Source organism: Mchenga conophoros, linkage group LG14 (assembly GCF_057382185.1).
Source record: "Mchenga conophoros isolate Kocher_MC1m ecotype Shallow Benthic linkage group LG14, M_conophoros_male_GT1.1, whole genome shotgun sequence".
In the NCBI taxonomy this organism is placed as follows: domain Eukaryota; kingdom Metazoa; phylum Chordata; class Actinopteri; order Cichliformes; family Cichlidae; genus Mchenga; species Mchenga conophoros.
This window is the reverse complement of record NC_140539.1, coordinates 22430547-22455750: the sequence shown is the minus strand read 5'-3', so window position 1 is coordinate 22455750 and position 25204 is coordinate 22430547. Positions and strand designations below refer to the sequence as shown.

Below are 25204 nucleotides of genomic sequence, written 5' to 3'. Positions count from 1 at the left end.
CACATCTGTCAGCATCAATCAGGACCAGCAAGCACCATCATGCTCCGAGGAAGGCAATCTCTTACATTAAGGCTGGACAGAAACCCCAGGTGCGCCTACATTTAACAACCAGCCTCCTCAACACCGTCTCTAATTTGCAGCTTCAGGCTGACCTGGGTAAACAGCTGAAGTTCCCACAGCACATTGAAAAAATATCCCTCCGACCAGACATGATCATTATTTCTGAGGCCTCAAAACATCTGATCATGCTGGAACTGGGAAGAGGGGATCGAGGAGGCCAACGAGAGGAAACACGCAAAATACCAGGAACTAGTGTAGGAGTACAGGGGAAGGAGCTGGAAGACTTTCTATGAGCCCATAGAAGTGGGTTGTAGGGGTTTTGCAGGGCGATCACTCTGCAAAGTCCTGTGCTGGCTGGATGTGTCTGGGGCAGCCAAGAAGAGGACCATCCAGGCTGTGAGCAAAGCAGCAGAGAAAGCCACAAGGTGGCTGTGGTTTCAGAGGGCTGATCTGTGGGTTGCTAATGGTGCAAGTCGGGGCCTGATCACCGCCGACCTGGTCGCCTGGGTGAGGGTGTATCAAGTTGCGAGACCCGAAACACCTGATGACCCCAGGATACATGAGTGAAAATGCGTGACAGTGCATCCAGGAGGTGTTTCTTGCATAGTGACTGTGTTGACATCTGTCGACTTTAATTCTCTTGATAAATATAAATAGGTGTCTACTGCTGTGAGCTGGTAAGCTTGTTAGAGTAGCCCAGAAATATGGCCAGTTTAGCAGTTAAACTAACCGAGAGAATAAATTTGGACTGGGTATCATTAGGATGTCACTGGGGAACAGATGGAGTGTTTTGCTCTGCTGGCACAGCTTTTGGCCTCTTCTTCTGGCAGTAATAGTCCAAAGAAGACAGACCCACACCCCCACCCTACCCCACACCCCCCTACTCTTAGATGCAGTTATGTACCTTTATTTGATTGGCAGAAAGTGTAACAACAGAGACAGGTTTAGTCAAGAGCACCTCAGACCATGCGCTCAGCTGTTGCACAATCACAGATTCACAATTAAATCATGCTCCATCACAGATGGAAATTTTTTTATTTAAGTCTTTTAAAACTCTATGCCTTGTTGGATCCCCTTTTGCTTCCATAACTCTTTATGAGATAGATTCAGAAAGATGCTGGAAACATTTCTCAGAGATTTTAGTCCATTCATATTCACATGACAACAGCACATATTTGCTGCAGATGTTTGAGCATATCCTTAATATCCTTGCTGCATATCCTTAATCCAACCCAGTTCCAAAGAATTTGAATCCAAATGCAGATAAAAAAAACAGCCTTAATTGAACTAAAAAACATGCTTTTAATAATATGGTTGTAGAAAAGTCCATAAACAAAAGTGAAAGTAAATTGTAGGCACACGACACAAACGACTATCAACTACTTAAAATAGGAACCAACTAAACAGGAAAACACCTAATACAGAGACTTTACCAGAATATAAAGCGAGGAACAGTAAGAAAGTAATGGAGCTCAGAGAGCAAAAAAATCATCAACCAACAAACAAAACTATTAAACTAGTCCTTTTTTTTTCTTTATTTCTATACTTTTGTTTATTTATATTCTTTTGAAAAGCATCCTTCTTGAAAGGTGCTATACAAATGTAAGTTATTATTCTTATTCTTATTCTTATTATCCATCCATTCATTCTCCTCCACTTATCCCTAATAGTGTGTTTGGAGTGCTGGAGCCTATCCCAACTACCATAGGGTTACAGGCAGGGTATCTGAACAGGTTGCCAGTCAACACAACGACGCAGACAGACATTCACACTCACATTCACGCATATCACAATATCACAATTTAGATCCACCAATACAATCCACCTAACTGGGGTTTAGCTGGAGTTTGCATGTTCTCCCCATTCTCTCTGGGTACTCTGGCTTCCTCCCCAGCCCAAAGACATGCAGTTAGTGGGATTAGATACTATTATTATTATTGTTACAAAACTTAAAAAATAAAAATGACGGACAAACTGAAAACTCTTCATAGTAATCGTGAGAAAACTCGAAATGAGTCCACAAAACCACTGACCATTACACTCTAACCACAATACAGGAAGCTAGTTGAGAGCTCGCTTTTACGGTGGTACATTTTTCTGGCTGATAACTTATTAGAACAAATGCTAGTTATTTTATTTAAAAAAAAAAAATACAAAAGATGGATGTTCTTCCAACTGCCAAGTGTATTTTCATATCCTTCCGCACTCCCTTTTCATTAGCACTGCTACTGACCAACCTAAAGAATTCCCAAGGAAAATGCTTTGGTTAATGATAGCTTCCCTTTAAGTCTTAATAGCTCTTAATTTCTGAGTATACTCAGAAATTAAGAGCTAAATCTATCTTTAAAAGTATAAAAATCTATCTTTAAAAGTATACTTTTAAAGATAGAAGTATACTTTTTCTGCTAAGACAATGTTAATTTTAATAACTGTACACTGAGCAGTAAGAGCGATCATGCATCGGCCTCAACTACACACATGCAAACTGTATTTTGCATTGCTGTTGAGAAAATACTGATACGCTCCACACACCGTTAACTGAATACATCATAGCAATACTATAAGATAAGGAAGCATTTACTGATTTTTCCGTTTAGGAACTTCCCTTCCATCCATTTCCTTTTTTTTTTTGCTTGCTTGGGACTTTCCACAGCATTGTCCCACATTTTCACACTTGTACCAGTAGTTGATAAAGTAATTCTTATGTTATTAGAATAGCAAAATCCATCTGTAAACCAAGCACGAATGTTTATTCATTGAACAAACACTGATGTCATATACATTCTGGTTGATTTTTTTTCCATTGCTGAAACAACACACATTTTCGCACGACACAAAATGATACACGAAACTGCAGATGTGGTTTTTGGGGTTTAGCAGAAGATTCCAATAACTGACAAGTAACACCTATTGATGTCTTGTGCTAAAAATACAGTCTGCAGCACAATGTATGTACAGTGTTGAGCTTGAACCAAACCAAAAAAAAAAGGTATTCTAAATGAGATAAGACAGTTTAAACACATTCAATTATGTTTTAGGCATCAGTTCAGTCCTTGGAAGAAAATGTTTATTTTCTCTCTCAGTCTTCGTGTCTTTTCCCTCCCAGTCTGGTTTCTTGCAGAATGAGTATAGGGAAAGTACCAGCTTGTTCCTTCTTGTCTTCAAACTATAGTTACTAAAATTCTTGTGTTGTATCCAAAGAGAAGGAAAAATTCCTATTGGACCTGTCAGTTCTGACACCCACAGATTTTCAGGACTTCCAACATGGACTTTTACAAACATTACATAGACTAAACCTGGTTGCTGTCAAAGCTTCACTTATTATTTTTATACTACTAACAAAAAGACAAAACCATCACAGTCTACATTAAATTGTGGTGCGCCAAAGCTGTACCATCCATTGTCTGGCAATGGGCTTTTCTTCCCCTCTTTGATTGCCTTGTGAGCATCATACATCTCAGAAGTCTCAACCTTGCTGTTACCTCCTCTTGTCCTGTGTTTCAGCAGAGGAAAAACAAAACAAAACAAACAAACAAAGTAAAAAACCCGGAATTGGGTTCACAAGTCTGAATTCATTTAGGATTTTCTCTAATCAAGAAAGTATGGATCAAGGTTCAAATATATAGATAAACTCACTTAAAACTTTTAATAAGTGATGCTGAAGATTCTACAGTGTGTTTAACTTGACAAGCGTCACATTAGTGATCATGACTGACTTTAACTGTCAGTTATGAACAGTTATGAACAGTATTTAGACAAAAAAAATATAACATGTACAAATATACAGTCTTATATTTTAGGGGTTATAATTTCATCTATTCATTTGAACTTACTTTGAGTTGTTCCTTCATCAAAGATTGACTACAAATGATGTGTTTTAAGCACCATACATATTAAACTCATTTCAAAATTATTCTGTTTTCTATTCAAGTATAATGTGATGACTTCAATAAATAAAAATTTGTTTGAATTAAAGTCTGATTGAAAGATCTCGATGGCTCAAAATTTCATTAGCATGTTTTACTGGCAAGTTGCATAAAATCCATGTACATCAGGCAAGATTATTTTGTTATTTTGACAATGTTCATTCAATGTAAAAAAAAAAATAAATAAATAACAAAAAAAAAAAAAAAAAAAAACCCAGAAGAAAGACCTCCTGAATCAGAGTTACATTTGAACAGTTTGATTAAATTATCTTCATACATAAAAGTATTTGAGATGTGTTCTTTGATGTGCATGCAGTCTGCATTCACAATATGACATATACGGGAAATTTTGAACGTGTGGTTTTGTTGAGGTTAAGCGGAAGATTCCAAGACCTGACAAACAAACAAACGTGCAGATGATCTGCTAACCACTGAATGTGCTTATCGAAATTCACAGATAGAACTAAATTAAACCTAACCAATAAAAAAAAAAAGTTTTCTAATTGACATCAAGAAGTCACACATACAAAACAATATTTTGAGATAGCTTTCAATTTGGGGTTTGGGGTAATGAATTTCTTTTCCTTTCCCTTACCATGTGTCACTTGCAGAATGAATCTGGGGGTAAACACAACCTTGGTTGTTCTTGTTTTCTGACTATATCCACTAAAATGCAATGTACTGTTTTTTGTGTGTTGCCTAGACAGAGGCAAAGGTTTTGTCGATGTCCTCGATGCTCAGTGGCAATGTGAAGGTGAGCTGATTCCTTTGGAGCTGTCAGTCCTGAAGCCCAGAGAGTTTCTTGTCTATCAGCATGGACTGTTCCTGATGCACACTCTGCATAAGCTAAAACTGGTTAGTGTCAAAGCTTCACTCTCACTCTGTTGCGTACTGTGAAACAACTAAAAGCTGTAGTCTTTGGCCCTTTGTTATGTGAAATCATGTCTATACCATTTGATATGTCAGGAAAATCACACCGGGATTTCCTTAAAAATCCCACAAATGTTTTCTTGTGGATGAAAGGATTAAAAAAATATTGGTTTAAGGTCAGGGTCACTGGGACCTTATAAAATGTGTGTTTTTGAATATAACTCAACTCAATTCACCAACTGGGTATTAAAAAGAGCATGGTTTGAAGGTGTGCTGGGAAAATGCACCATCTTATCCTCATAATTTTTATCCTATCTATAATACAGGAGAAAAAGCTCAAGGCAGCAGACAGAAGCTGTATCCTACGTGGGCTAGACATTGTGATTTTCCAAATCAGTGACTGTTGTCCAGAAATCTCAACCTTGCTGTTTTGTTTTTTGTTTTTTTTTCATATCTTTTCCTTTCGCCTAAATATAGCTATTTATCTATTACATGTTCAGTTATTAATTATATACTGGATATATTTGAATCCATGCATACATTTGTCTGAATTTCTTTTTTAATATTAGCATGGCTTGAACTTAAGCTGGAATGTTATAGGAAAATAAAATTGTTCTTTTTTAACAGACTCCAGTCATTTCAATCGAGATAGCATCTAGTCTCCCAAACAACACCTATTTCAACAATGTCTTCAGAAATTCCTTCTTTTATCAGGTAAACTTATAATATATATATATATATATATATGTATATATATATATATGTATATATATATATATATATATATATATATATATATATATATATATATATATATTAAATGTTCCAATTAAATCTAGTTTAGAGTGTAAATCTCTGATGTATGTTGACAGGAAGCCGCAGAAACTCTCTTTGTCCGTCGCCAGAGGTTGCTCTCAGTTGGAGGCTTCTCTCTCCTGCTACTCCATTGTCTGTCCCATATCAAAATTAAAGACATGAGCTCTGACTCCAGTTCTGCCTTCCAGAGACTTTTTTTCAAGGTGCAAACACACTAAGTGTGCATGAATTAAATTATTTTTTTTCTTTTTGATATAAAATAGGCCTTTAATGAGCTTTGATTTTGCTTTAAAGCCAAACTTTACATTTCAGGTTACCTATTGTTTGATTCTAGGTTGGATGACTTTTGCTCTATGGCAGTGTTTGTTGTAATTAATTAAACTAATTTAATTTACTTCATGCCATGTCATAGGTACTCCAGGAATGTCTGGGTGAGCTCTTTCAGGCTAGACTGGGTGCCTCTTCATCTGAACAGGATGCCAGTTTGTGTGTTTGGTATCAGAACCAAGATGCTTCAACAAGGAACATGAATGAGACTTGGTGTGGTTCTCATGCTGCCTCACTGCTTCAGAGACTTCACAAACCAAGCAGAGGATTGCTCTCTGAAGATGTAAGTATCTAATCTATTTGTCTGAGAGAGTGAGTGAATGAGTGAGTGAGTGAGTGAGTGAGTGAGTGAGTGAGTGAGTGAGTGAATGAGTGAGTGAGTGAGTGAGTGACTTTGACAGTTTTTTTTGTGTCTGATTTTGATTTATACAAACAGGAAATTGAGAAACTTCAGAGGAAGCACAGAGAAACATCTTTATTCTCTCATCTTGAAGAACTTCTGAGAGAGAAGAGTTCTGAAGCCACAGAAAAAGCTGAAGACCAGCCTGGTTGAACATAGTGCATGCGTTTCACATTTTCATGATAATGTTAAATATATAGGAAAATCTCAAATCTATTTAAGAAATAAATACAATAAAGGCTAAATTTACTATGTGTCTGACAAACTGTGCATTTATTATAATGCAGTCTGAAGGAGTTGTACAAACAGAAAAACAAATCTCTGAAATAAGATTATAAACGGTAAATGCAATGAGACCAACAATAACAGTATCGACAATAAAACTTTAAAAAGTTCATATTGTGTTTTATTATGCCAAATTTATGGGGGGCTAAATATTTATTTTTTTCCTTCTCAGTTTTCTTTAAGAGATTACTTGAAAAAAAATCTAAGCAAATTAAGCAATAAAAAAAAAAAAATCAAGTTTATGCACATGAAAATCAAAACTTAATTGAGGCTTCTCATTTGACAACAACTTTTGGCTTGCACCATGAAAGCAAAGAATTGTTTTGCTTTTTACTGGTAACGTAAACGCCACACATAAAGACGTCAGTCCATATCTAGTGGTGAACGTTGAAGAGCGAAAGCAGAGGGCATAAAATGGCTGGAATTGCAGTGGGAAATACCACAAGCTTCACTTTTGTTCAGTAAATTTGATGGAGACATAAATGATGATAACAATTATTCCACAGATGAGTCCGGCGATGTTCAGCGTCTTGGCTGTTTTTGATGCATCTTCAGCTCTGTCGATGTCTCCGCGTCCATTTGCCGACTCTACCTTTGAAAGACAGCAATCAAAACGATTCAATTTAATTTCAGTTTTCTAGAAGAGAGTTTACTTGAAGTAAAAAAATTAAAGTAAAATTTCTGCTGCTGAGCAATTCAGTTTTACTTTTGGGACACAACTAAAGTAACAGTTGTTTAATCCCAGCAAACCAGACTTTTCTTTTTTAATCGATGCCCCAGTAATATTATTTTAAAATAAAATGTAAATTATTTTCCCGTCCACTTTCAATATATTTTTATCAGAAAATATATTATGCTGCAGAATACTAAAAATTGGTTTGAATGTGTGCAGGAGTACATATAAAAAAGTTTAGTGTTCAGTATATTTTACCTACCTTGCTAGAATAGATAATAGCTGCAATCCCGAGAGGCAGACAACAGCAAAAAGTATTAAAGATGGACCATCCAAGATAGGATGAAGGAGGAGTTTGGCGTACTTCCATTGTATCCCTCTGTCAACTTCAAGTTGATGAGAACTATGATTCACTGGCAAATGTAAGTGGCGGGGGTTGTGACTCGCATCATTTTATCGGGGAAGGTGCAGGGTGTGGTTTGAGTGAATATTCAGTGTTGACGAATGAACTGTATTATCTTCATCATTGTGATATGAACATATCACAGTGAAGACAGCCCGAAGGATATTTCCCCCCCACATTTAATATGCACACATATGACCCATTACACTGAGCCCTTGATACATCAGATTTATTACAGGGTGTTCCTCAAACCTCGTATAAGCTCTATTTCATAGCACCTGGCTTTGAGTTTACCAAACACGCGTTATGAGTATATTGTTACTTTCTGTCTCTTTCGACTGTTTCTTCATGCGTGTTCTATCGTTATTTAAAGTTTAAAGGCGTGAAATTGGACGGTCTAGTTCTGATTAGCGTCACCGCTGTCTCGGTGGAGTTTAATAAACTCGGCCGTCTGCTTCTTGCTATCTAAAATATAACCAGACACTGGTGTAAATTCTCGACTGTTTCATACTTCTGTTTAATAAGTTTTCTGTTTGACGTTTAGTCAGCTGTGTGAAAACCAAGGAGGAACCCACCCGGGGGATTAATAAAGTTTTATTTTATCTAATCTAATAACTTTAATCTCAGCCAAACCGATTTACTCACGAACAAACAAATCACTGAAAAAAAGCCCAACAATAACATTTTTAGGTTGTCTAAGTGACTTATATATTACGTTTAACCCGAGCAGCGAAACTCCGCGGTGATCTGAAAATGATGTGCCGGGAGTTGTACCGTTCTCGGCCGCATCAGTAACCCTCGAGCTCCCGGCTAGCTGTCGAGCTGGTGGGTAGCAGACGCCTCTGAAAACGTCGAAGCACTTTTGCAAATATGGGATATCTTGATAAACCGAGCAGATATTTGATGTTTACACAACTACTTTCTCGCCTGAAAATATGTTAAAAGTTTATTTTGTGACCCAGAAAGATTAGTATGAGTAATTTTAAAACTTAGTAGCAGCCGCCATTGCTGGAAACTGGAGTTTGGCTGGGCCGCGCTATGAATTCTGGGATATGGTAGTAATTTGGACAGCCGCGCGTCGCTGTGACGTAATCGGTCTACAAATGCGGCCTCAGGAGGATGCAGCCCATGGATGGGGGAGCAGCCAAGATGGCGACCGAGGTAGACGCTCTTCTCCGCGGCTAAGCAGGATTTTGCAGTTTTACTTCCCTTTCAGCCATCGTTTTTTCTCTGAATCTCAAATGAGTTATTCTACCGACTGTTTATTCAGTACACGTATGCGGCATTTCTAAGTAACGGCTTCCTGAACCATACTTCAAAGGACTTTTTCGCGACCCTAGCTTCTTTCCAGAGCGATAGCTCAGCTAACAGCAGGAAAGCTCTGCTACTTCAGAGATGCGTTCAGCAACTCAGGGAAGCAAAAGGAAGGAAAAAGAAACATCCATGAAGTTTAAAAGTTTAACCAAAGGAGCAACCAAGGAAATGGAGAGAAACACAGGTGTTGCTGGCTCAAAAACCAGCCCCAAGAATGCCGTGACTGCCGAACATGACTACAACCGCAGCAAAAGTCCTGAACTGATGCCACTGCCGGATTCGGATCCCGATACTCCAGCCAGACCAGATGGTAAAAAACACAAAGGTGATATAACTCTTGCTGATGTGCAAAATAACATTGCTACTTTAATTAATGAGCGCTCAGATAATCTGGAGGCTATGATCAGCAAGAATACTGTTAACATCGAGGCCATGAAGAAGTCTATTGACTTCATGTTCTTGGAAGTAGAATCTTTGAAGAATGTCACCAAAACCGTTAAAGCTACTTGTGAAAAAAACAGCAGCAGAATGTCTCAAGTAGAACTGAAGGTCAACGAAGTTGAAAGATACCATCGGAGATGGAATCTCAGGCTCTCAGGTGTCCCTGAGCAAAAGCAAGAAGACATCACCAGAAAAGTACTTGACATCTGCTCCACTGTTGCCGGGGAAACAAGTGCAGGATTCAAAAACAGTATTGATGTAGTTCATCGCCTGGGCCGCTACAACGAAACTCAGAAGAAACCAAGGCTGGTTATCATTCGATTTGTGACAAGATCAGCTCGTGACTTGATCTGGAGAAAAGCTAAAAACTGCTCCTTTCTGAAAGAAAACTACATGAGGTTCACTGAAGATCTGTCCTCTGCCGACAGAGCAATTCGAGAGAAGCTTTGGCCTCTTATTGATGCTGCAAGGAAAGAAGGAAAAAGAGCTCACTTTGCTGGGGTCCGTGTGATCATTGAGGGGAAAGAGGTGCACCCAACGCTCACTTCGCCTGAGGATCAAGCTGCCCCCCTTGAGGTATAAAGTTACAGATGTCAAAGGGGTTGTTTACAATTTTGAGGTTCAGGATAAAAGTTAATACCAGTTCCATGTTAACTATGGGAAGTAAACTGTTCATTATTTTGTGCTAAAGCCGCACTGTCTATATCACTTTGTTCTCTCAATGTCAGGGGTTTAAGAGACACTGTTAAGCGAAAAGCTTTGTTTTTGTTTGCAAATCAACAGAATACTGACTTTGTTTTTTTTCAAGAATCACATTCTGTTATTAAGGATACTGCTTTTTGGAAAACTCAGTGGGGCAAGGACCTATGGTTCTCACATGGATCGGAAAGATCGGCAGGAGTTACTACTCTGAAGAACAAATTTAATGGGAACGTTATGCACTCAGAAATGGACTCAGAAGGACACTATGTGTTAATGATTGTCAACATTGATGGTACACTTCTTCTTCTTGCCAACGTGTATGGTTTTAATTCTAAGTCTGATAATGACTTCTTACTGGATGCCCTTGAAACACGCTTTTTGTTCTGGTTATCCAAATACCCGAATCTCCTGTTATTAGTTGGAGGTGATTTTAACATTGCTCCAGATCCTTCACTAGACAGATGGCCACCTAGCTCAAATAACTCTCTGTCCTGTTGTTTAAATGTATTCATGCAAAAGTTTCATTTAATAGACATTTGGAGATTTAAAAACCCTAAAGCCAAACTATTTACATGGAGTAACAAATCCAACTCTTCTAAATCCCGTATTGACTTCTGGTTAATTTCTGATTGCTTAAATAGGGATAATGTTATAGCCAATATAATGCCAACTCCGCTCACGGATCACAAAGCGGTATCACTTCAGGTCCTTTTCAATACTAATGCCGCCCAAACTTGTAGGAGCTGCTACTGGAAACTTAATAACTCCCTTCTAAAACATGAAAAAGTGCTTGATGATATTTTGTCATTAATCAAACGTTTCTGGGATAAAGCCTTAACCAGTCATCTCTACTGTCAAAACTGGGAACTCTTTAAATTTGAAGCCGCTAAATATTTAAGAGAGTATGGCTCATCTGCAGCAAAACAGAGGAAAAATGAAGAAATTAATGTAATTACTAGGATATCTGCTCTCACTCAGATCCCACCAGAGAACCTATCTGAAGAAGACAAAACTGACTTAGCTTTGCAACAGAGTAAGTTAAATGATATCTATAAACTGAAAGCAGAGGGAGCTTTTGTGAGATCAAGGAGGAAATGGTTAGAAGAAGGTGAACAACACTCATCCTATTTTTTTAAATTAGAGAGATCTCGTTCTAAACTTGGTTCTGTTCGGAGACTTAATATTGACGGTATTATAATTGATGATCCCCGAAAAGTCTCCACCTATTGCTCCAATTTTTACAGAAATTTATACAAGTCAGAGTTTGATGAGAGTGCTGCTCTGAACTTTATGGAACAAATCCCTGATGTGCGAACAGTTAAAGAAGATCAGATGAGTTTCTGTGATAGGCCGATATCTATTAGTGAGGTGCTACCTGCTATTCGACGTCTTAAACTTAATAAATCCCCAGGACCCGATGGCTTAACCTCTGAATTTTACATTACTTTTGCAGATCAACTGGCTCCATTTCTTCTTAATGTATACATTGAAAGTCTTACAAATCAGTCTCTTCCCCCCACTTTATCACAAGGTCTCTTAACCCTAATCCCAAAGCCAAAGAAAGATCCCACTTATATTGACAATTGGAGGCCAATTTGCCTCCTTAATAATGATTATAAGATCCTAGCTCAGATCTTTGCCAAAAGACTGAAAGCTGTTTTGAATGATATTATTGATGAAACTCAGTCTGGCTTTATGGTTAACAGACACATATCCAACAACATCAGACTTATTTTTGACCTAATTGATTATGCAGATTTATGTAGGGATGATAGCTTTATCTTATTTGTAGATTTCTGCAAAGCGTTTGACACGATTGAACATGGTTTTATTTTTCAGGCTTTGGACAAATTTGGCTTTGGCTCTTATTTTCAGAATGCAATTAAAACAATGTACAAAAATATGAATTGCTCCATCAAATTAGAAGCAGGTACATCACCTAGGTTTAACTTGAACCGCGGTATCAGGCAAGGCTGCCCCATCTCCCCATATTTATTTCTCATCTGTGCTCAACTCCTCTCTGATTATATTAAACGCAGTCCTCTGAAAGGTATAACAATTGCGGATGAAGAAATATTCATTAGTCAACTTGCTGATGATACCACTCTCTTTTTAAAAAATGCTTCACAGGTGCAGATGGCTATTAACACAATTAATGCCTTTTCTTTAGCTTCAGGACTCCACCTAAACATTGGCAAATGTGAACTGCTTGCCCTTAGAAATTGTACCAGTCTATCTATTGCTGGCATCCCAGTTAAAGAGTCTGTCACTTACCTTGGTATAGTCATTAATAAAGATCAATCCACCAGGTGCTCCCTTAATTTCACTCCAATTTTGGACAAAACACAAAAAAAGCTAAATGCCTGGTTGCAGCGGGATTTATCCATTAAAGGGAGAGTTTTACTCACGAAAGCAGAGGGTTTATCTCGTCTAACTTATGCTGCTTTGTCTCTTGATGTAAATAAAGAAACCCTGGCAAATATTGACAGACATCTTTATAATTTCATATGGAAGAATAGAATTCATTACATTAAAAGATCAGTTTTATCCAACTCATACCAACATGGTGGAGTAAACTTTCTTGACTTCTCCTCATTAAACAATGTGTTTAAAATAAACTGGATTAAACAATTTTTCAGGAACCCAACCTCAATTTGGAACTTTATTCCCAATTATATTTTCTCAAAAATTGATGGTCTTAACTTTCTTTTGCTTTGTAATTACAATATTGATAAAATCCCTTTAAAACTATCCAACTTTCATAAACAAATGCTTCTTTCCTGGTCATTGATTTATAAACACAACTTTTCTCCACATAGATACTATATTTGGAACAATAGAGACATTTTATACAAACATAAATCTGTGTTTTTAAGTAATTGGTTTGATAATGGGATTCATCGTGTTGCACAACTTATAAATCCAGCTGGAGGTTTACTCTCTTACTCAGAATTTCTGAATACATATGGTCTTCCTGTTCCACCAAAGGAATATGCCGTAGTGTTTGATCCTATCCCTGCTGGGGTCTTAATGTTGTTTAGAAATCCTGTTGTTAGTGATTTGACCCCTTTACCACTGGATCCTGCTGCTACTTATGTCGGTCAAGTGTGTTTCCCCTCTGTAAGGAGGAAAAACAACCGTGAAATAAGAACTCTGTTTCAAAAAGACAGAACTTGTGTCCCAACGGCTGTCGCCTATTGGAATAACTTATACCAGGACCTGGAATGGGAGAAGATTTGGACCTTACCGTCGAAATTTCTATTAAATAACAAAGTAAAGGAAATATCTTTTAAAGTTATTCATCGTTTTTACCCAACTAGGTCTTTTCTTGTACGTTATAAAAAGGACATTGATGTTAACTGTACATTTTGTAATTGTGTGAAGGAAGATATTTCTCATTTATTTTGGTCATGCTTATACGCGAGTCTTTTCTGGCAAGAATTTTGTGTTTCTGTTGTTTCCTTTATCTTTTCTGAGTTCTCTCTTTGTTACGAGAATATATTGTTTGGTTTCTTTAAGTACCCTATGCACAGGGCGAACGAATTTTATTTGGTTAACTTATTGATATTATTGGCTAAATTTCATATACATAAATCTAAATTTTCTAACGCAAAACCATCCTTTCGGTGCTTTTTAAATGAAACCAAACAATATGTTAAAACCATACAACATTCTCAAAATCAAAAAGCTGTCAAAACCGTAAACCTATGTTCCCTGTTCAATATTATGTGATTCTATAACAGACTGTGTCTATTTTGCTTTTTTATACGAATCCCCTGACATTGTGTTTCCTATTTTGTATTTGTATTTTGTGCTTTGTCAATAAAAAAAAAAAAAAAAAAAAAAAAAAAAAGAGGATGCAGCCCATGAATTTGGACATGTCCAGAGTATAATCGCAGCCTTTGCGGTTAGAAAATTGCACTTGATCATGTCGCGATATTATCGCAAATGCGATATATCGTTCAGCCCTATTGTCATGTCATTGAGAGAATTTAATATTTGAGCAGAGTTCTAGCTCCCATAGATCTCTGAAACATTAGTCAGTGAATTCCAGATACTCCCCATCTTAACTCATTATGTGTATAAAGCACACCTGTCTGCAGAATCAGTTTCTTTCCAGTTTCTCCACCAAAGAACAAAAGTCTTCCCACATGACATTAACCCAAAACATACCAACAAGGTAACAAAGGAGAGGATAAGAAGAAGCTTGGCATTCCTATATGAAATTTGTGGAGTGAGCCGAAGCCTCAAGTTGCTAAGCAACAGCCAGGTTTTAGAGTTTCTGTAAAGAGCAATGGGCCAAAATCCCTACAAGAAACATCTTACTGCTGTGCTTCCCAACAAGGGTTTCTCCACCAAAATACTAAATATTTATTTCACTTAGAAACTGATTTGCATGTCATTAACTTTTACATAATGTGTGTTTCTGGATTTTGGGTTGATATTCTCTGTGCCTTAAAACTTTAGAGCAGGGGTGTCAAACTCAAATACAGAGTGGGCCAAAATTCAAAATGGAACAAAGTTGCAGGCTAACATTAATATTTATTAAAAAAAAAAATCTTCCTCCAGATGTAAGAATGAATCTTTTCTTATGGACTCAAATAGGTTTTGCTGGAAAACTGAATATGGAACAAGCAAAGTATTAGTATTATACAGCTAATATATATATTAGCTGTATAATACCAGTAGGCCAGCTCTAATAATAATTTGGTATGGCTTCGCAGGCCAAATGTAATTAGGCTGCGGGCCAAATTTGGCCCACGGGCCAGAGTTTGACACCTATGCTCTAGAGATTTCTTTCTAAGTGACCAAACTTCCAGTCAAAGTTTGGTTTTCTTAAGACCCTTGTGCTATGACCAGCAGACACCATAGTTGTTAGGCAGATGACTGTCATGTTTCTGTTTGTAGGTGGCTTCTTGTCTGATGCGGGCTGGTATGGAGATGCAGAGAAAGTGTTTCTGTCGTGCCTGCAGCTGTGCACGCTCCACAGTGAGGTCCTCCACTGCTACCGGGCTGTGGAATGCTGTGTCAGGTCAGTGTCAAAGAGCTGCTTTTATTCACCAGGGAACTCTGTGTCCTATAGTTACAATACCATAATTGTTAGATGTGCCAGATATGATGTTACACAACATGTGTTTTCTCCCAGAACACTTAGGCGTCTGACAGCACAGCTTGAAATGTTAGTTGTGAATAAAAGCCACTGAGTGATTCATATGAAGAGCTGTTAAACAGTCTGTCTTTACATTTTTTTGATTCTTATCAGATGAAAACGGATAAAACACAGAAACTGTATGTCATCACAGACGGTTAAGCTTTCCTTCTGAGTGGAAGTAGCAGCTATCTGTCATGGAGTAACAACACTGTAACTGTTATAAACTAAAACAGCAACATTGTTAGAAGTACCATGGGCCCATATTTAAGGCCTTGTATATAAATGAATCCTAGCAAATGGTATTAATGAATAAACTGAACACTGTAGAGCTAAGAAAAAGCTGCAAAAATGTTTGATCCAGATGTTTCTGTAGCATATTTGGTCCTGACGGGTGTGTTGACCGGGCACAAACATGTAAGCTGTGGTACAGTTTTATATGAGCTCTGCTGTCTCTGTAGTGTGTAACCGAGTGGGTGTGATGGGTTGTCCGTGATGGAGAGCAGTTTGTTCAGTGACTGCCTGTCCCTTGCTGCCCAATGACGATTCCAGATTAGTTTGTTGATCCTGCTACATGTCTACCAGCATCCCGAGAAACTAGAGACTGTTCATCCGCCTGTTGTACACAGCATCACTGTTGGGTTCTCCAGTTTAGTGTCCAGTCATTTAAGTGAACTATGGAAGTCAGCAACCATCTCTTTGTCCTGGGGACGTTCAGGAAGGGGAGATTTTTGTTGGACCATCCCACAAAACGTCTCACCAGTACCTGTACTCTGACTCCTGCCCACCCAACCACTGCAGTGTCGTTAGAGAGCATCTGCATGTGGCTCGATTCCCTGTTACACTGGAAATCTATAGTGTAGAAAATCAACAGGACTGTCCTGTGTGGTGCCCCAGTAGCACTAACACCACATTAAAGATGGGCTTCACCATCCATACAAACTGAGGAATCCAGGAGACGGTAGCAGTGGTGACAGCCAGCCTGAGCTTCTCTCATACATGCACACACACATGTTGCAAATTGCGGAAAACTGAATCCAGTTATTTTCAGGGAAACCAGTGCAGCAGTTTCCTTCCACAGCTTTTGTTGTTTTTAAATTGACAGTTATGCAGTAATACAGCAGATAAGACTGAGACTGAAGCGTCCCTGTCTTCTCTCTTCAGGCTGCTTCATGTCCGTAATGGAAACTGCAAGTACCACCTTGGGGAGGAGACCTTCAAGCTTGCTCAGTCTTACATGGACAAACTAGCCAAACATGGCCACCAGGCCAACAAGGCAGCGCTGTACGGCGAGCTCTGTGCCTTGCTCTTTGCCAAAAGCCACTATGACGAGGTGTGTAGGTTTGACCACTGAGGTGCTTTACAGTTTTGATACTGAGACAACTGAAAGTCCTTTCTGTCTGCAATGACCTTGTCTCTCAGGCGTACAGGTGGTGTATAGAGGCTATGAAGGAAATTACTCCAGGGCTGCCTGTCAAAGTAGTGGTTGATGTCCTTCGCCAGGCCTCCAAGGTAACACTCACACATGTATTTATCGCTCAGATCAGTCTTTGTCTGAATTTTTACACTAGTCTTCCAGACACATGTGTAAACTGTGGATTGTCTCTTCCCTGCAGGCCTGCGTGGTGAAAAGAGAGTTCAGAAAAGCAGAGCAGCTGATCAAACATGCAGTGTTTCTAGCAAGGTAACCCGCTGGGTGTAATGAAGACTCGACAGGGTACTTTCTAACATCGCAGTTTCTGACTGAAAATATTGTCTTACAGAGAACATTTTGGACACAAGCATCCCAAGTACTCCGACACGCTGCTAGATTATGGATTTTACTTATTAAATGTGGACAACATATGCCAATCGGTTGCTATTTACCAGGTACGTAGAGCGATGTGCTACAGGAGTATGCTCTTGTTTTCAGTGATGTTATTTAATTCAATCTTGTCTGATGTACAAATCCCAGACAGCGCTGGATATCCGACAATCGGTCTTTGGGGGGAAGAACATCCATGTTGCCACAGCCCATGAAGACCTAGCCTACTCCTCATATGTGCACCAGTACAGCTCTGGGAAATTTGACAATGCTCTGTGAGTGCATCTTCTAAACTCGGCTAATTACATTCCTCATGAGCTGCCTTGTAAATGTAGTCCAACACCCAAAGTCAGACTCTGGTATTTGGGTAATGTGTATGCAGCTGCACATATCAAATGTTTAACTGTACACACGGGCAGACGTAAAGATGACTGGAGATGCCTGTTGTTTGTGTAATTAATCATGTGATGCTCCTCGTGTATACAAAGGCTGTGATTCAGCATTGCCTAATGGTGAGACCTTTGATCCACTTTTGGACCGTATGAGCTGCAAAACAACTTTGTTCAATGGAAACACTTGATATTCTTGGAAGTGTTTGTCCCCAATATGTAGAGTTTCCAGCCAAGTCTGAGTTACACGACTGAGTGCTGTGTTTGTCCCTCAGATTCCATGCAGAACGTGCCATAGACATCATAACTCACATTCTGCCTGAGGACCATCTTCTGCTGGCCTCCTCTAAGAGAGTCAAAGGTAAGGCAGGCAAAGTGGAGAGTAGTATTATGCTCGTGTGTGTGACTGGCTGCTTGTAATAAAGTACCTTGAAAGAACAATTTAAAACTGGTTCTTTGCTAAGTTGTCTATTCGTAGGTCAAACTTTTGTGGTTTGACAGATTAAAAAAACATTCAGCAAGTGAGTGAAAAAGCAGCCGATGTCCAAACAAACAGTTTGAAAGAGCTTCAGGACGCCTGGAGAATTATTGATTAAGACCAGTTTACATGGAGTCTGAATCCTTTAAAACATAAGAAGTTAGGGATAGCTCAAGACTTTTGCACAGTGCTGTATCTGTTTGAAGCTGTGCATTATGTCTTATAGACTCTATCCGCGTTTGCTTGTTTTTCCCCAACAGCCCTGATTCTGGAAGAAATTGCCATCGACTGTCACAATAAAGAGACAGAAGAGCGCCTCCTGCAGGAGGCTCACGACCTGCACCTCTCCTCGCTGCAGCTGGCCAAGAAGGCTTTCGGAGAGTTCAACGTACAGACAGCCAAACACTATGGCAACCTCGGACGACTCTACCAGTCCATGAGGAAGTTTAAGGTGAGGAGGACATGTGTGGTTTGTAATATTTGACACAATAATTAAAATTAAGGGGCATAAACCATCCCAGCGTGTGCCAGTTGTGCTGCCTTGTGATAAAAATAATCTCAGTGTAAGAAAAGGTCAACGGCAGAGAACAGCTATTCCACATTCACCTCATCTTGATTAAGAGATGAGTGTTTGTGTGAGAGTGAGTCACATTGTGCTTTTACAAGCACAAACCACTGTTTGTGGGAGACTGAATGGTTTTTGCTATTTAAAGCCAGAAATGATGAGATGTGAAATATTGTCATTGCAGTTGGCTGGGATTACACAAATATCAGAGTGGTGCACATTTATAAAGAGTGTGCACCAGTCTTAGATGCTGTCTTTGGCCTATAAAAAGCCAGAGTGGAGGTTAAAAGTAATCCTGCAGAAGTTCTAGTCTGCAGCTGAAATGACTTTGGGCAAGTATCTAATATCCTGCTGTTAATGAGAGACTGACTTGGGACTACACGTTATTCCTTTTAGTCCATTGGAAATGGACTGGAAAACAATTTAAGTGTGAAAGGCCATAACTTGCTTTCAGAGTGTAATGTGACAACTTTACTTTGACCCAGTTACAACACTTACAGGCACTGAACCACTTTTTGTTTTCAGTGGAAACGTAGCTGGATGTTTGATTTATGGGAAAGGCCATGGAAACCAAATAAATATTGCCTTTGAGTTTTGTCTTTGTTTGTGATTCATATCTCTTTGTCTTGCACACGTATTTGTGTAACCAGGAGGCAGAGGAGATGCACATCAAAGCCATCCAGATTAAGGAGCAGCTACTGGGCCACGAAGACTATGAGGTGGCTCTGTCTGTGGGTCACCTGGCCTCCCTCTACAACTATGACATGAACCAGTACGAGGATGCAGAGAGGCTCTATCTGCGCTCCATCGCTATCGGTCAGTAAGAGCAGAACAAGTTCACGTCCATGTTTTTTAGTGTCACAGTAAATGAGGCCCAAGGCCTGGGTCCTGATGTTGCTTCGTCACAGAACATGTTGTACTGAGATGCATCATACTCAACCTACTTCTCAGTTAATTGCCAAGTTTTGCTGTTATTGTTATGTAATCATTTATGTAGAGCTGACATTAATCAGTCCAACACCTGACGTTACTTCGCTACAATGGAAGAGGGTAACATTATCAAAAACGGGGCTCGAGTCAGAGAGACTGAATGAAACATGGTCTGTGATGTTTCTGTCTTCACAGGTAAAAAGCTGTTTGGCGAGGGTTACAGTGGGCTGGAGTACGACTACCGAGGCCTGATCAAACTCTACAACTCAGTGGGAAACTACGAGAAGGTGTTTGAATACCACAACGTACTGTCCAACTGGAACCGGCTGAGGGACCGGCAGTTTGCAGTGGCGGATGCCCTGGAGGACGTCAACACTACACCCCAGCAGACCCAGGAGGTGGTACAAGCTTTCCTATTGGCCCAGAGCCTAGGCCCCACCCGCCCCTGTCTCGGCTGATTGGTTGACCGAATGAGAAGGAGAAGAGAGGAGGGAAAAGAGACAAGTGGGTGGGTTTTAGCCTGGTGTGGACATGATTTGAGCCCAAAATGTGATGCTTCAGTTTCACACGGATTAGTAACACAGCAAATTCAAACATCACTGGCAGCTTGGTTGACTTTGTATGCTGCCAGTACACACACACAGACATACACACGTTTTCATGGAATAAAAAAAATAAATAGAGAAGACACTTATCAAACCTCATCAACACACTCTCACCATCAAGATGCAGTCACTGCGTTTCTCCAACAGAAAGAGGACACATGCCCGAGACTGGGGACTCGAAAAGAAACGTCAGACGTCCTATAAGGATGACGCACGACCTCCTCGCCTCTCATCTCACTCGCCTTTTTCTTCCTGGACAGCAGTTTTGCTTTTGTACCGTACCAGTGTAGCTCAGATCTCCGGGAGCGAACCCGTGTTCTCAAGAGCTGCACGACAGCATCTGTGGAATACCTGCACATCCATCAGCATCACTTGGCAGATCACAGCTGGAAATAGTTGGATATTTTTGACACTTGTACAGTTAAAGAAAATACAGATTGTACTCTTGAGTTTTATTTGAAGGCTTTTTGTTGTTGTTTTTTTCTTTGCAATTAACTGAACGCGAACCCTCAAAGTTGCGTGGAGGAGAATGTGATAACACCAGGTGTGGTTTTTACACACAACAGGTTTTCACAGGTCTTTTTTTCCAGCTTAGTACTGACATAGCATCATTAAAATGCCAATAATTTATATGCAAACATATGTTTATGTAGCCCTTTGTTTAAGTTTTCTTACTGAATGAGAAATGGCTCAACACTATGATAACAAGGGACACGGATGGGAGGGCAAAGAGGAAGCTGCTACATGTGCAAAGGCTCCGCAGCCTCGCTTTGTTCATCTTGAGGCTGTATGTGTGAGTGAGTGAGTGGAACACAACTCTCGGTGCCCAAGTGCTCCACCGATGACTACCAGCCTTACACCAGCTTGCAGTTATCTGTCTGTAGACGGACCCATATTTTGAAGTGCTAAATAAACTATTATATCCTTAACGGCGCTACAGTGGGGACCAATATTGTGTGCTTGTGTGCGTGTTTGCATAGCAGCCTGATTATTGTGCATGTGGCCTCTCTGCTTCACACCCTCCTGTCAGAAAATCCCATTTAAGTTCCTGATATGTTTTTCTGTTACTGGCCCATCGTTCAGAGTCTCGCTGTCCAGAATCTCATCTGTTGCTTTATTTAAAAGCTCAGCTTCGGCTGGTTTTCAGTTTTACTCGACATCTTAGCTCTATAACAGGGGTGGGGGAACTCCAGGCCTCAAGGACTGGCGTCCTGCAGGTTTTACATGTGCTTGATCCAACACAGCTGGTTTAAATGGCTAAATTAAAAAGGTTTCCAGAGGCCTGACAATGAACTAATCATTGGATTCAGGTGTGTTGACCCAGGGTCATATCTAAAGCCTGCAGGACACCAGCTCTACAGCGGCCATGTTGGTATTTTAAAGCTAACTTAGGCTCTCTAGTGGACAAAGTATGCAACGGCCATTACATACTTTGTGCCGAAAGGGCTTTAAAGGAACATGTTCTTATTTTTAGACTGTAATATTGTATCTTTTCATTATTCTCAGTTCTAAATAATCCTTATTGACCTTATCCTGAGCCTTGGGGCAGCCACTCAAGTCAGTGTCTATCTGAAAACAGCTCTTTTAGTGCCTCTGTCTCTCTTAAAGCCAGCTCTCTTCTGCCTGTCACACACAAATAGTTTGAACAGCAGGTGTGTAGCCAGAGCTGTGTGCGTGACTTAACCATGTTAATGGGTTTGGCTCACTGACATGAGAAAACAGAACATTTGAACACCTAGTTGGTCCATTTGAAACCTGTTTGGATTTTGTTCTGTATATTTGGAGTAAGCTACAGTGCTGCGACAAAGTATTTGCCTCCTGATTTCTTCATTTCATGCATGTTTGTCACACTGCAGTGATTAAGATCATCAGACAACATTTAAAATGAGATAACATACGTTTTTAATTGATTTGTGATTTTTGGTGAGGGACAAAAGAACCTACCTGGCCCTGTTTGAAAAAGGAAAAAAACAAAAACAGCTTTTCATAAAAAGAACATCACAGTAAGAGCATGTGGAGGGAGTGGGAGTGGAAGTGGGCTGCTTGGATGATTAAGGATCTGGATGGAAAAAGGAATTCTGCTCTCGACGTACAGCTCGAGCGTGCTCGGGTTACGCAGCAGAACAACACAATCCCAAATATACCAGCAAGTCCATGACCTTAACAGGTTGTTCATGGCCAACACCCCACCAGTGCTCCTCCATACTCGACCAGTTTTTAGACTTTAGGCCAGGTAGGTTTGGATAACTTTTTACCCTTAATCCTAATTTTGAGCTTATTCTGGTTATGTCTGTGTAACATTAACAGTTGTATGATGACCTGAAAGTGAGACAAAAATGCAAAAAACAATGTATATATCAAGAACGGGGCAAGCTCTTGTTCACAGCACTGTTTATGTACCTGTGATCCTGTAAAGCCTTCCACTGCAGATGCTTTCAGTCTAATATTTAGTCCACAGTTTGGGAATCACCAGCTTCTCTGGATGGGATTTTTTCGTTAGTGCAATTCTAACATTACACATGGACCCTTGTTTCACTAAAGCAGTCTGTCAATATAAGAGGTGAAGGAGAAATGAGCGCTTAAAGAGACGCTGCGTAACAGTGGCGTGAAGAAAGGCATGGACGCATGCTGTAGCAGATGAAGGATGAGATTTTGCACAGTCGAGGCTGAACACAGGCTGTGGAGATTCTGTGCAACGTTACTGAGAATGTGATGCCATGGATGAATAGTCCGCTGTTAATTTAGTATTTAGTTTGTTTTGAAAAGAACGAATGAAGAAAACGAGCTTTGCCTTGCTGTTGCTTCAGTGCTGTCAATGTCTCCCTCTGTAACAGTGATGTGAGGGGCTGTAGCTGAGGAGGAGGTCCAGCTCTCAGCTAAACACTCAGTGCTTTGGCTTAAATAGACCCCCCACCCCTCCACCTCTGAGTAGATTTCTTATCTACAGACTTTACTTGTAAACAGGTGCATACAAAGAGAAGGATCATGAATATTTCTTTGTCTTAAAAAGTGAATCATGGAGAAACTTTGCATGATTTGACGTGTGTGCTGTGAGGGCTACGTCTGCATCTTCTCTAGAGGATTACAAAACAGGTCTCGGCAGCAGTTTCTAATCCAGCTTCGGCTGAGGTGCAAGTTCCTTTTTCCTGCTTGGCCAAGATGATCTGCTGATGTCTGAAAGGGAATAGTGTAGTTCAAGTGGTGGTGTCGGGGGTGGGGGGCGCAGGACAAAGTTCAAATTGAAGCTGCGATGTCTCCAACAGCCCGCTTCTCTCTTCAGAGTTCAAAGGAGACGTGTGGGATGTGTTCACTGTTGTCCTGTTACTGCTTCACTGTTAGCTTCAAAAACATTAAAACATCGTTGACCATCACAGTTTCCCTCTTTGCTGTCCGTCAGCTGTACACATCTGGACTTCACCATCCCAGCAAACAACAGGAAACTTTTACACTGATGAGATGAAATATTCAGTTTATTTGATTTCAGTCCTTCAAGTTTTCTTCCTTTAAATCTGGCTTTAAGTATAGGTGAGTTATAGTGCATAATACAGCGAGTGGAAAGGAACTTCAGACTTTACTTGGAAATTGCCATTTTTGGCAATTGCCACTACATTTCACTGTGAAACTTTTACTCCTTTTATAGACTAGCCTTACAGCTTCCATCACTGACATTTTACACACAAGACAGATTTTAAAGGGTTAGGATTGCTGCTATACAAATCATAATCTTTTTTTTTTTACATATATTTGATCGTGCTGGAATTAAAAGTACACCCTGCAGAGCACATAAAAGAGGCAAACGAGGTAAAGTGTGCATAGTAGCAGGCACAGGCGGACGATCTTCCTGCGAGCATGCAGAGGTGGGATGCCCAGGATTTGTAAAGTGTTCACTCTGCAAAGTGCTTCTATTGCCGGGCATAAATGAGGGTCGTTAGATCAGGTAGCGAGGCAGCAGAGAAAGCCACAAGGTGTCTTTGGATCAAGAAGGCAGATCTGTTGACGACTGCGGCTGTGAGTCTGATTAATCCAGGTGAGAGAGGGTGTCTGATGTTGAGAGGTTTAAAACCTGTGATGACCTCATGTTACATCACTGATGATGCATCCCAGCACACTAGTCTGTCATGCAGACCTCAACCAGGCACCGCTCATCACCCGAACACCACCATCACTACAGCGAAGCACGGTGGGGGCAGGATTACACTGTAGGGATGTTCCCTCTAATTTTTCATGTGTCTGAGCGAACACACAAACTCCCTGAGTGGTCTCTTGGACCACTGTGAGCAACAGCAGACGTGTGCACTGTGGTCACGCCAGCATCGAATCCACCCAGGTTACATGGTTTATTAAAATAATCAAATTACAGCATTTATGTTAGACTACTTTTAATTAACTGCTTTAGCCCACTTACAATGAATTTTTTTTTTTTTTAAAGAAATCTTGTTCATGACCTGTGCAGCATGTTAAAACTATTGGAAGTAAAAATAACTTAAACTCCAATTTTGAAAACACAACTTTCTAAAAAAGAAATTTATGAAGCTCTGACTCATATCATGAGTATGAGTCTGTGGTCTGGGAGAGAGTCTGTAACTCTGTCTGCAAAATACAGTAAATAATGACCAATGCTGGGCAGTTAATTATATAGTTACTTCTTCAAAAAGGTAACTGAGTTATGCAAACAACAACATTTTTTGCAGCTGTTTACCTAAAAATGCAGCCAAGGCGTTTTTTTTTAAATAAACATTTCAAGCTATTTACAGAACACAAATTATTTGTGCCGCTCCAAAAAATAATTCCTGTCCACTATGAGATGAAGGAGAACAACAGCCTGATACCTGCAGGCCTGACAGCAGCAGACGTATCACTGCTGTAACACCTGTAACATTCAGCAGTCGCCTCATTGTTCTGACACACAACAAAACTATTGACTACACTACACACTAACTACACACTAACTACACAAGATTTGCGCTAAACGTCGCAAATCTCTCACATCTCAAAAACACGCCGTCACTCCTGTTTTTACCGTTTCTTCCCACAGTAAATATAAACAACGACAGTATTCAGTAAAAA

At 39.8% G+C, this 25204-nt stretch overlaps 2 protein-coding genes and 1 long non-coding RNA gene across 4 annotated transcripts in view; 2 read left to right on the top strand and 1 right to left on the bottom strand.

Annotated features, from left to right (window-relative positions):
• Positions 1 to 6664, top strand: part of LOC146559708 (uncharacterized) — a 32005-nt gene extending 25341 nt beyond the window's left edge. The window contains exons 28-32 of one of the 2 annotated variants that reach the window (XM_085243409.1): positions 4690 to 4841; positions 5484 to 5570; positions 5729 to 5875; positions 6085 to 6282; positions 6436 to 6664. In XM_085243409.1, coding sequence (XP_085099535.1) covers positions 4690 to 4841; positions 5484 to 5570; positions 5729 to 5875; positions 6085 to 6282; positions 6436 to 6552 — 701 coding nt within the window. In that variant the 3' untranslated portion in view covers positions 6553 to 6664. The remainder of the gene's footprint in view (positions 1 to 4689; positions 4842 to 5483; positions 5571 to 5728; positions 5876 to 6084; positions 6283 to 6435) is intronic. The other variant, XM_085243408.1, reaches the window with a different exon arrangement.
• Positions 6460 to 7925, bottom strand: LOC146559707 (uncharacterized). Its single transcript, XR_014888171.1, has 2 exons — positions 7620 to 7925; positions 6460 to 7276 (listed from the first exon to the last, which is right to left on the bottom strand). It is a non-coding gene; the product is annotated as an uncharacterized LOC146559707 (long non-coding RNA).
• A 6980-nt stretch (positions 7926 to 14905) lies between these two features.
• LOC146559706 (amyloid protein-binding protein 2-like) lies at positions 14906 to 23510 on the top strand. The gene is made up of 10 exons (XM_085243407.1): positions 14906 to 15249; positions 16531 to 16699; positions 16789 to 16878; positions 16983 to 17050; positions 17130 to 17235; positions 17321 to 17445; positions 17835 to 17920; positions 18298 to 18488; positions 19253 to 19418; positions 19728 to 23510. Exons 1-10 carry the CDS (start codon positions 15101 to 15103, stop codon positions 19988 to 19990), a joined length of 1413 nt encoding a protein of 470 aa, XP_085099533.1. The 5' UTR covers positions 14906 to 15100; the 3' UTR covers positions 19991 to 23510.
• The last annotated feature ends 1694 nt before the right edge of the window (positions 23511 to 25204 follow it).

Coding starts and splice junctions, on each gene's coding strand:
- LOC146559706 (XM_085243407.1), top strand. CDS start 15,101: ATGACTGTCATGTTTCTGTTTGTAGGTGGCTTCTTGTCTGATGCGGGC. Junction 17,236..17,320: donor AATCGGTTGCTATTTACCAG/GTACGTAGAGCG, acceptor TACAAATCCCAG/ACAGCGCTGGATATCCGACA. Junction 18,489..19,252: donor AGTCCATGAGGAAGTTTAAG/GTGAGGAGGACA, acceptor TTGTGTAACCAG/GAGGCAGAGGAGATGCACAT.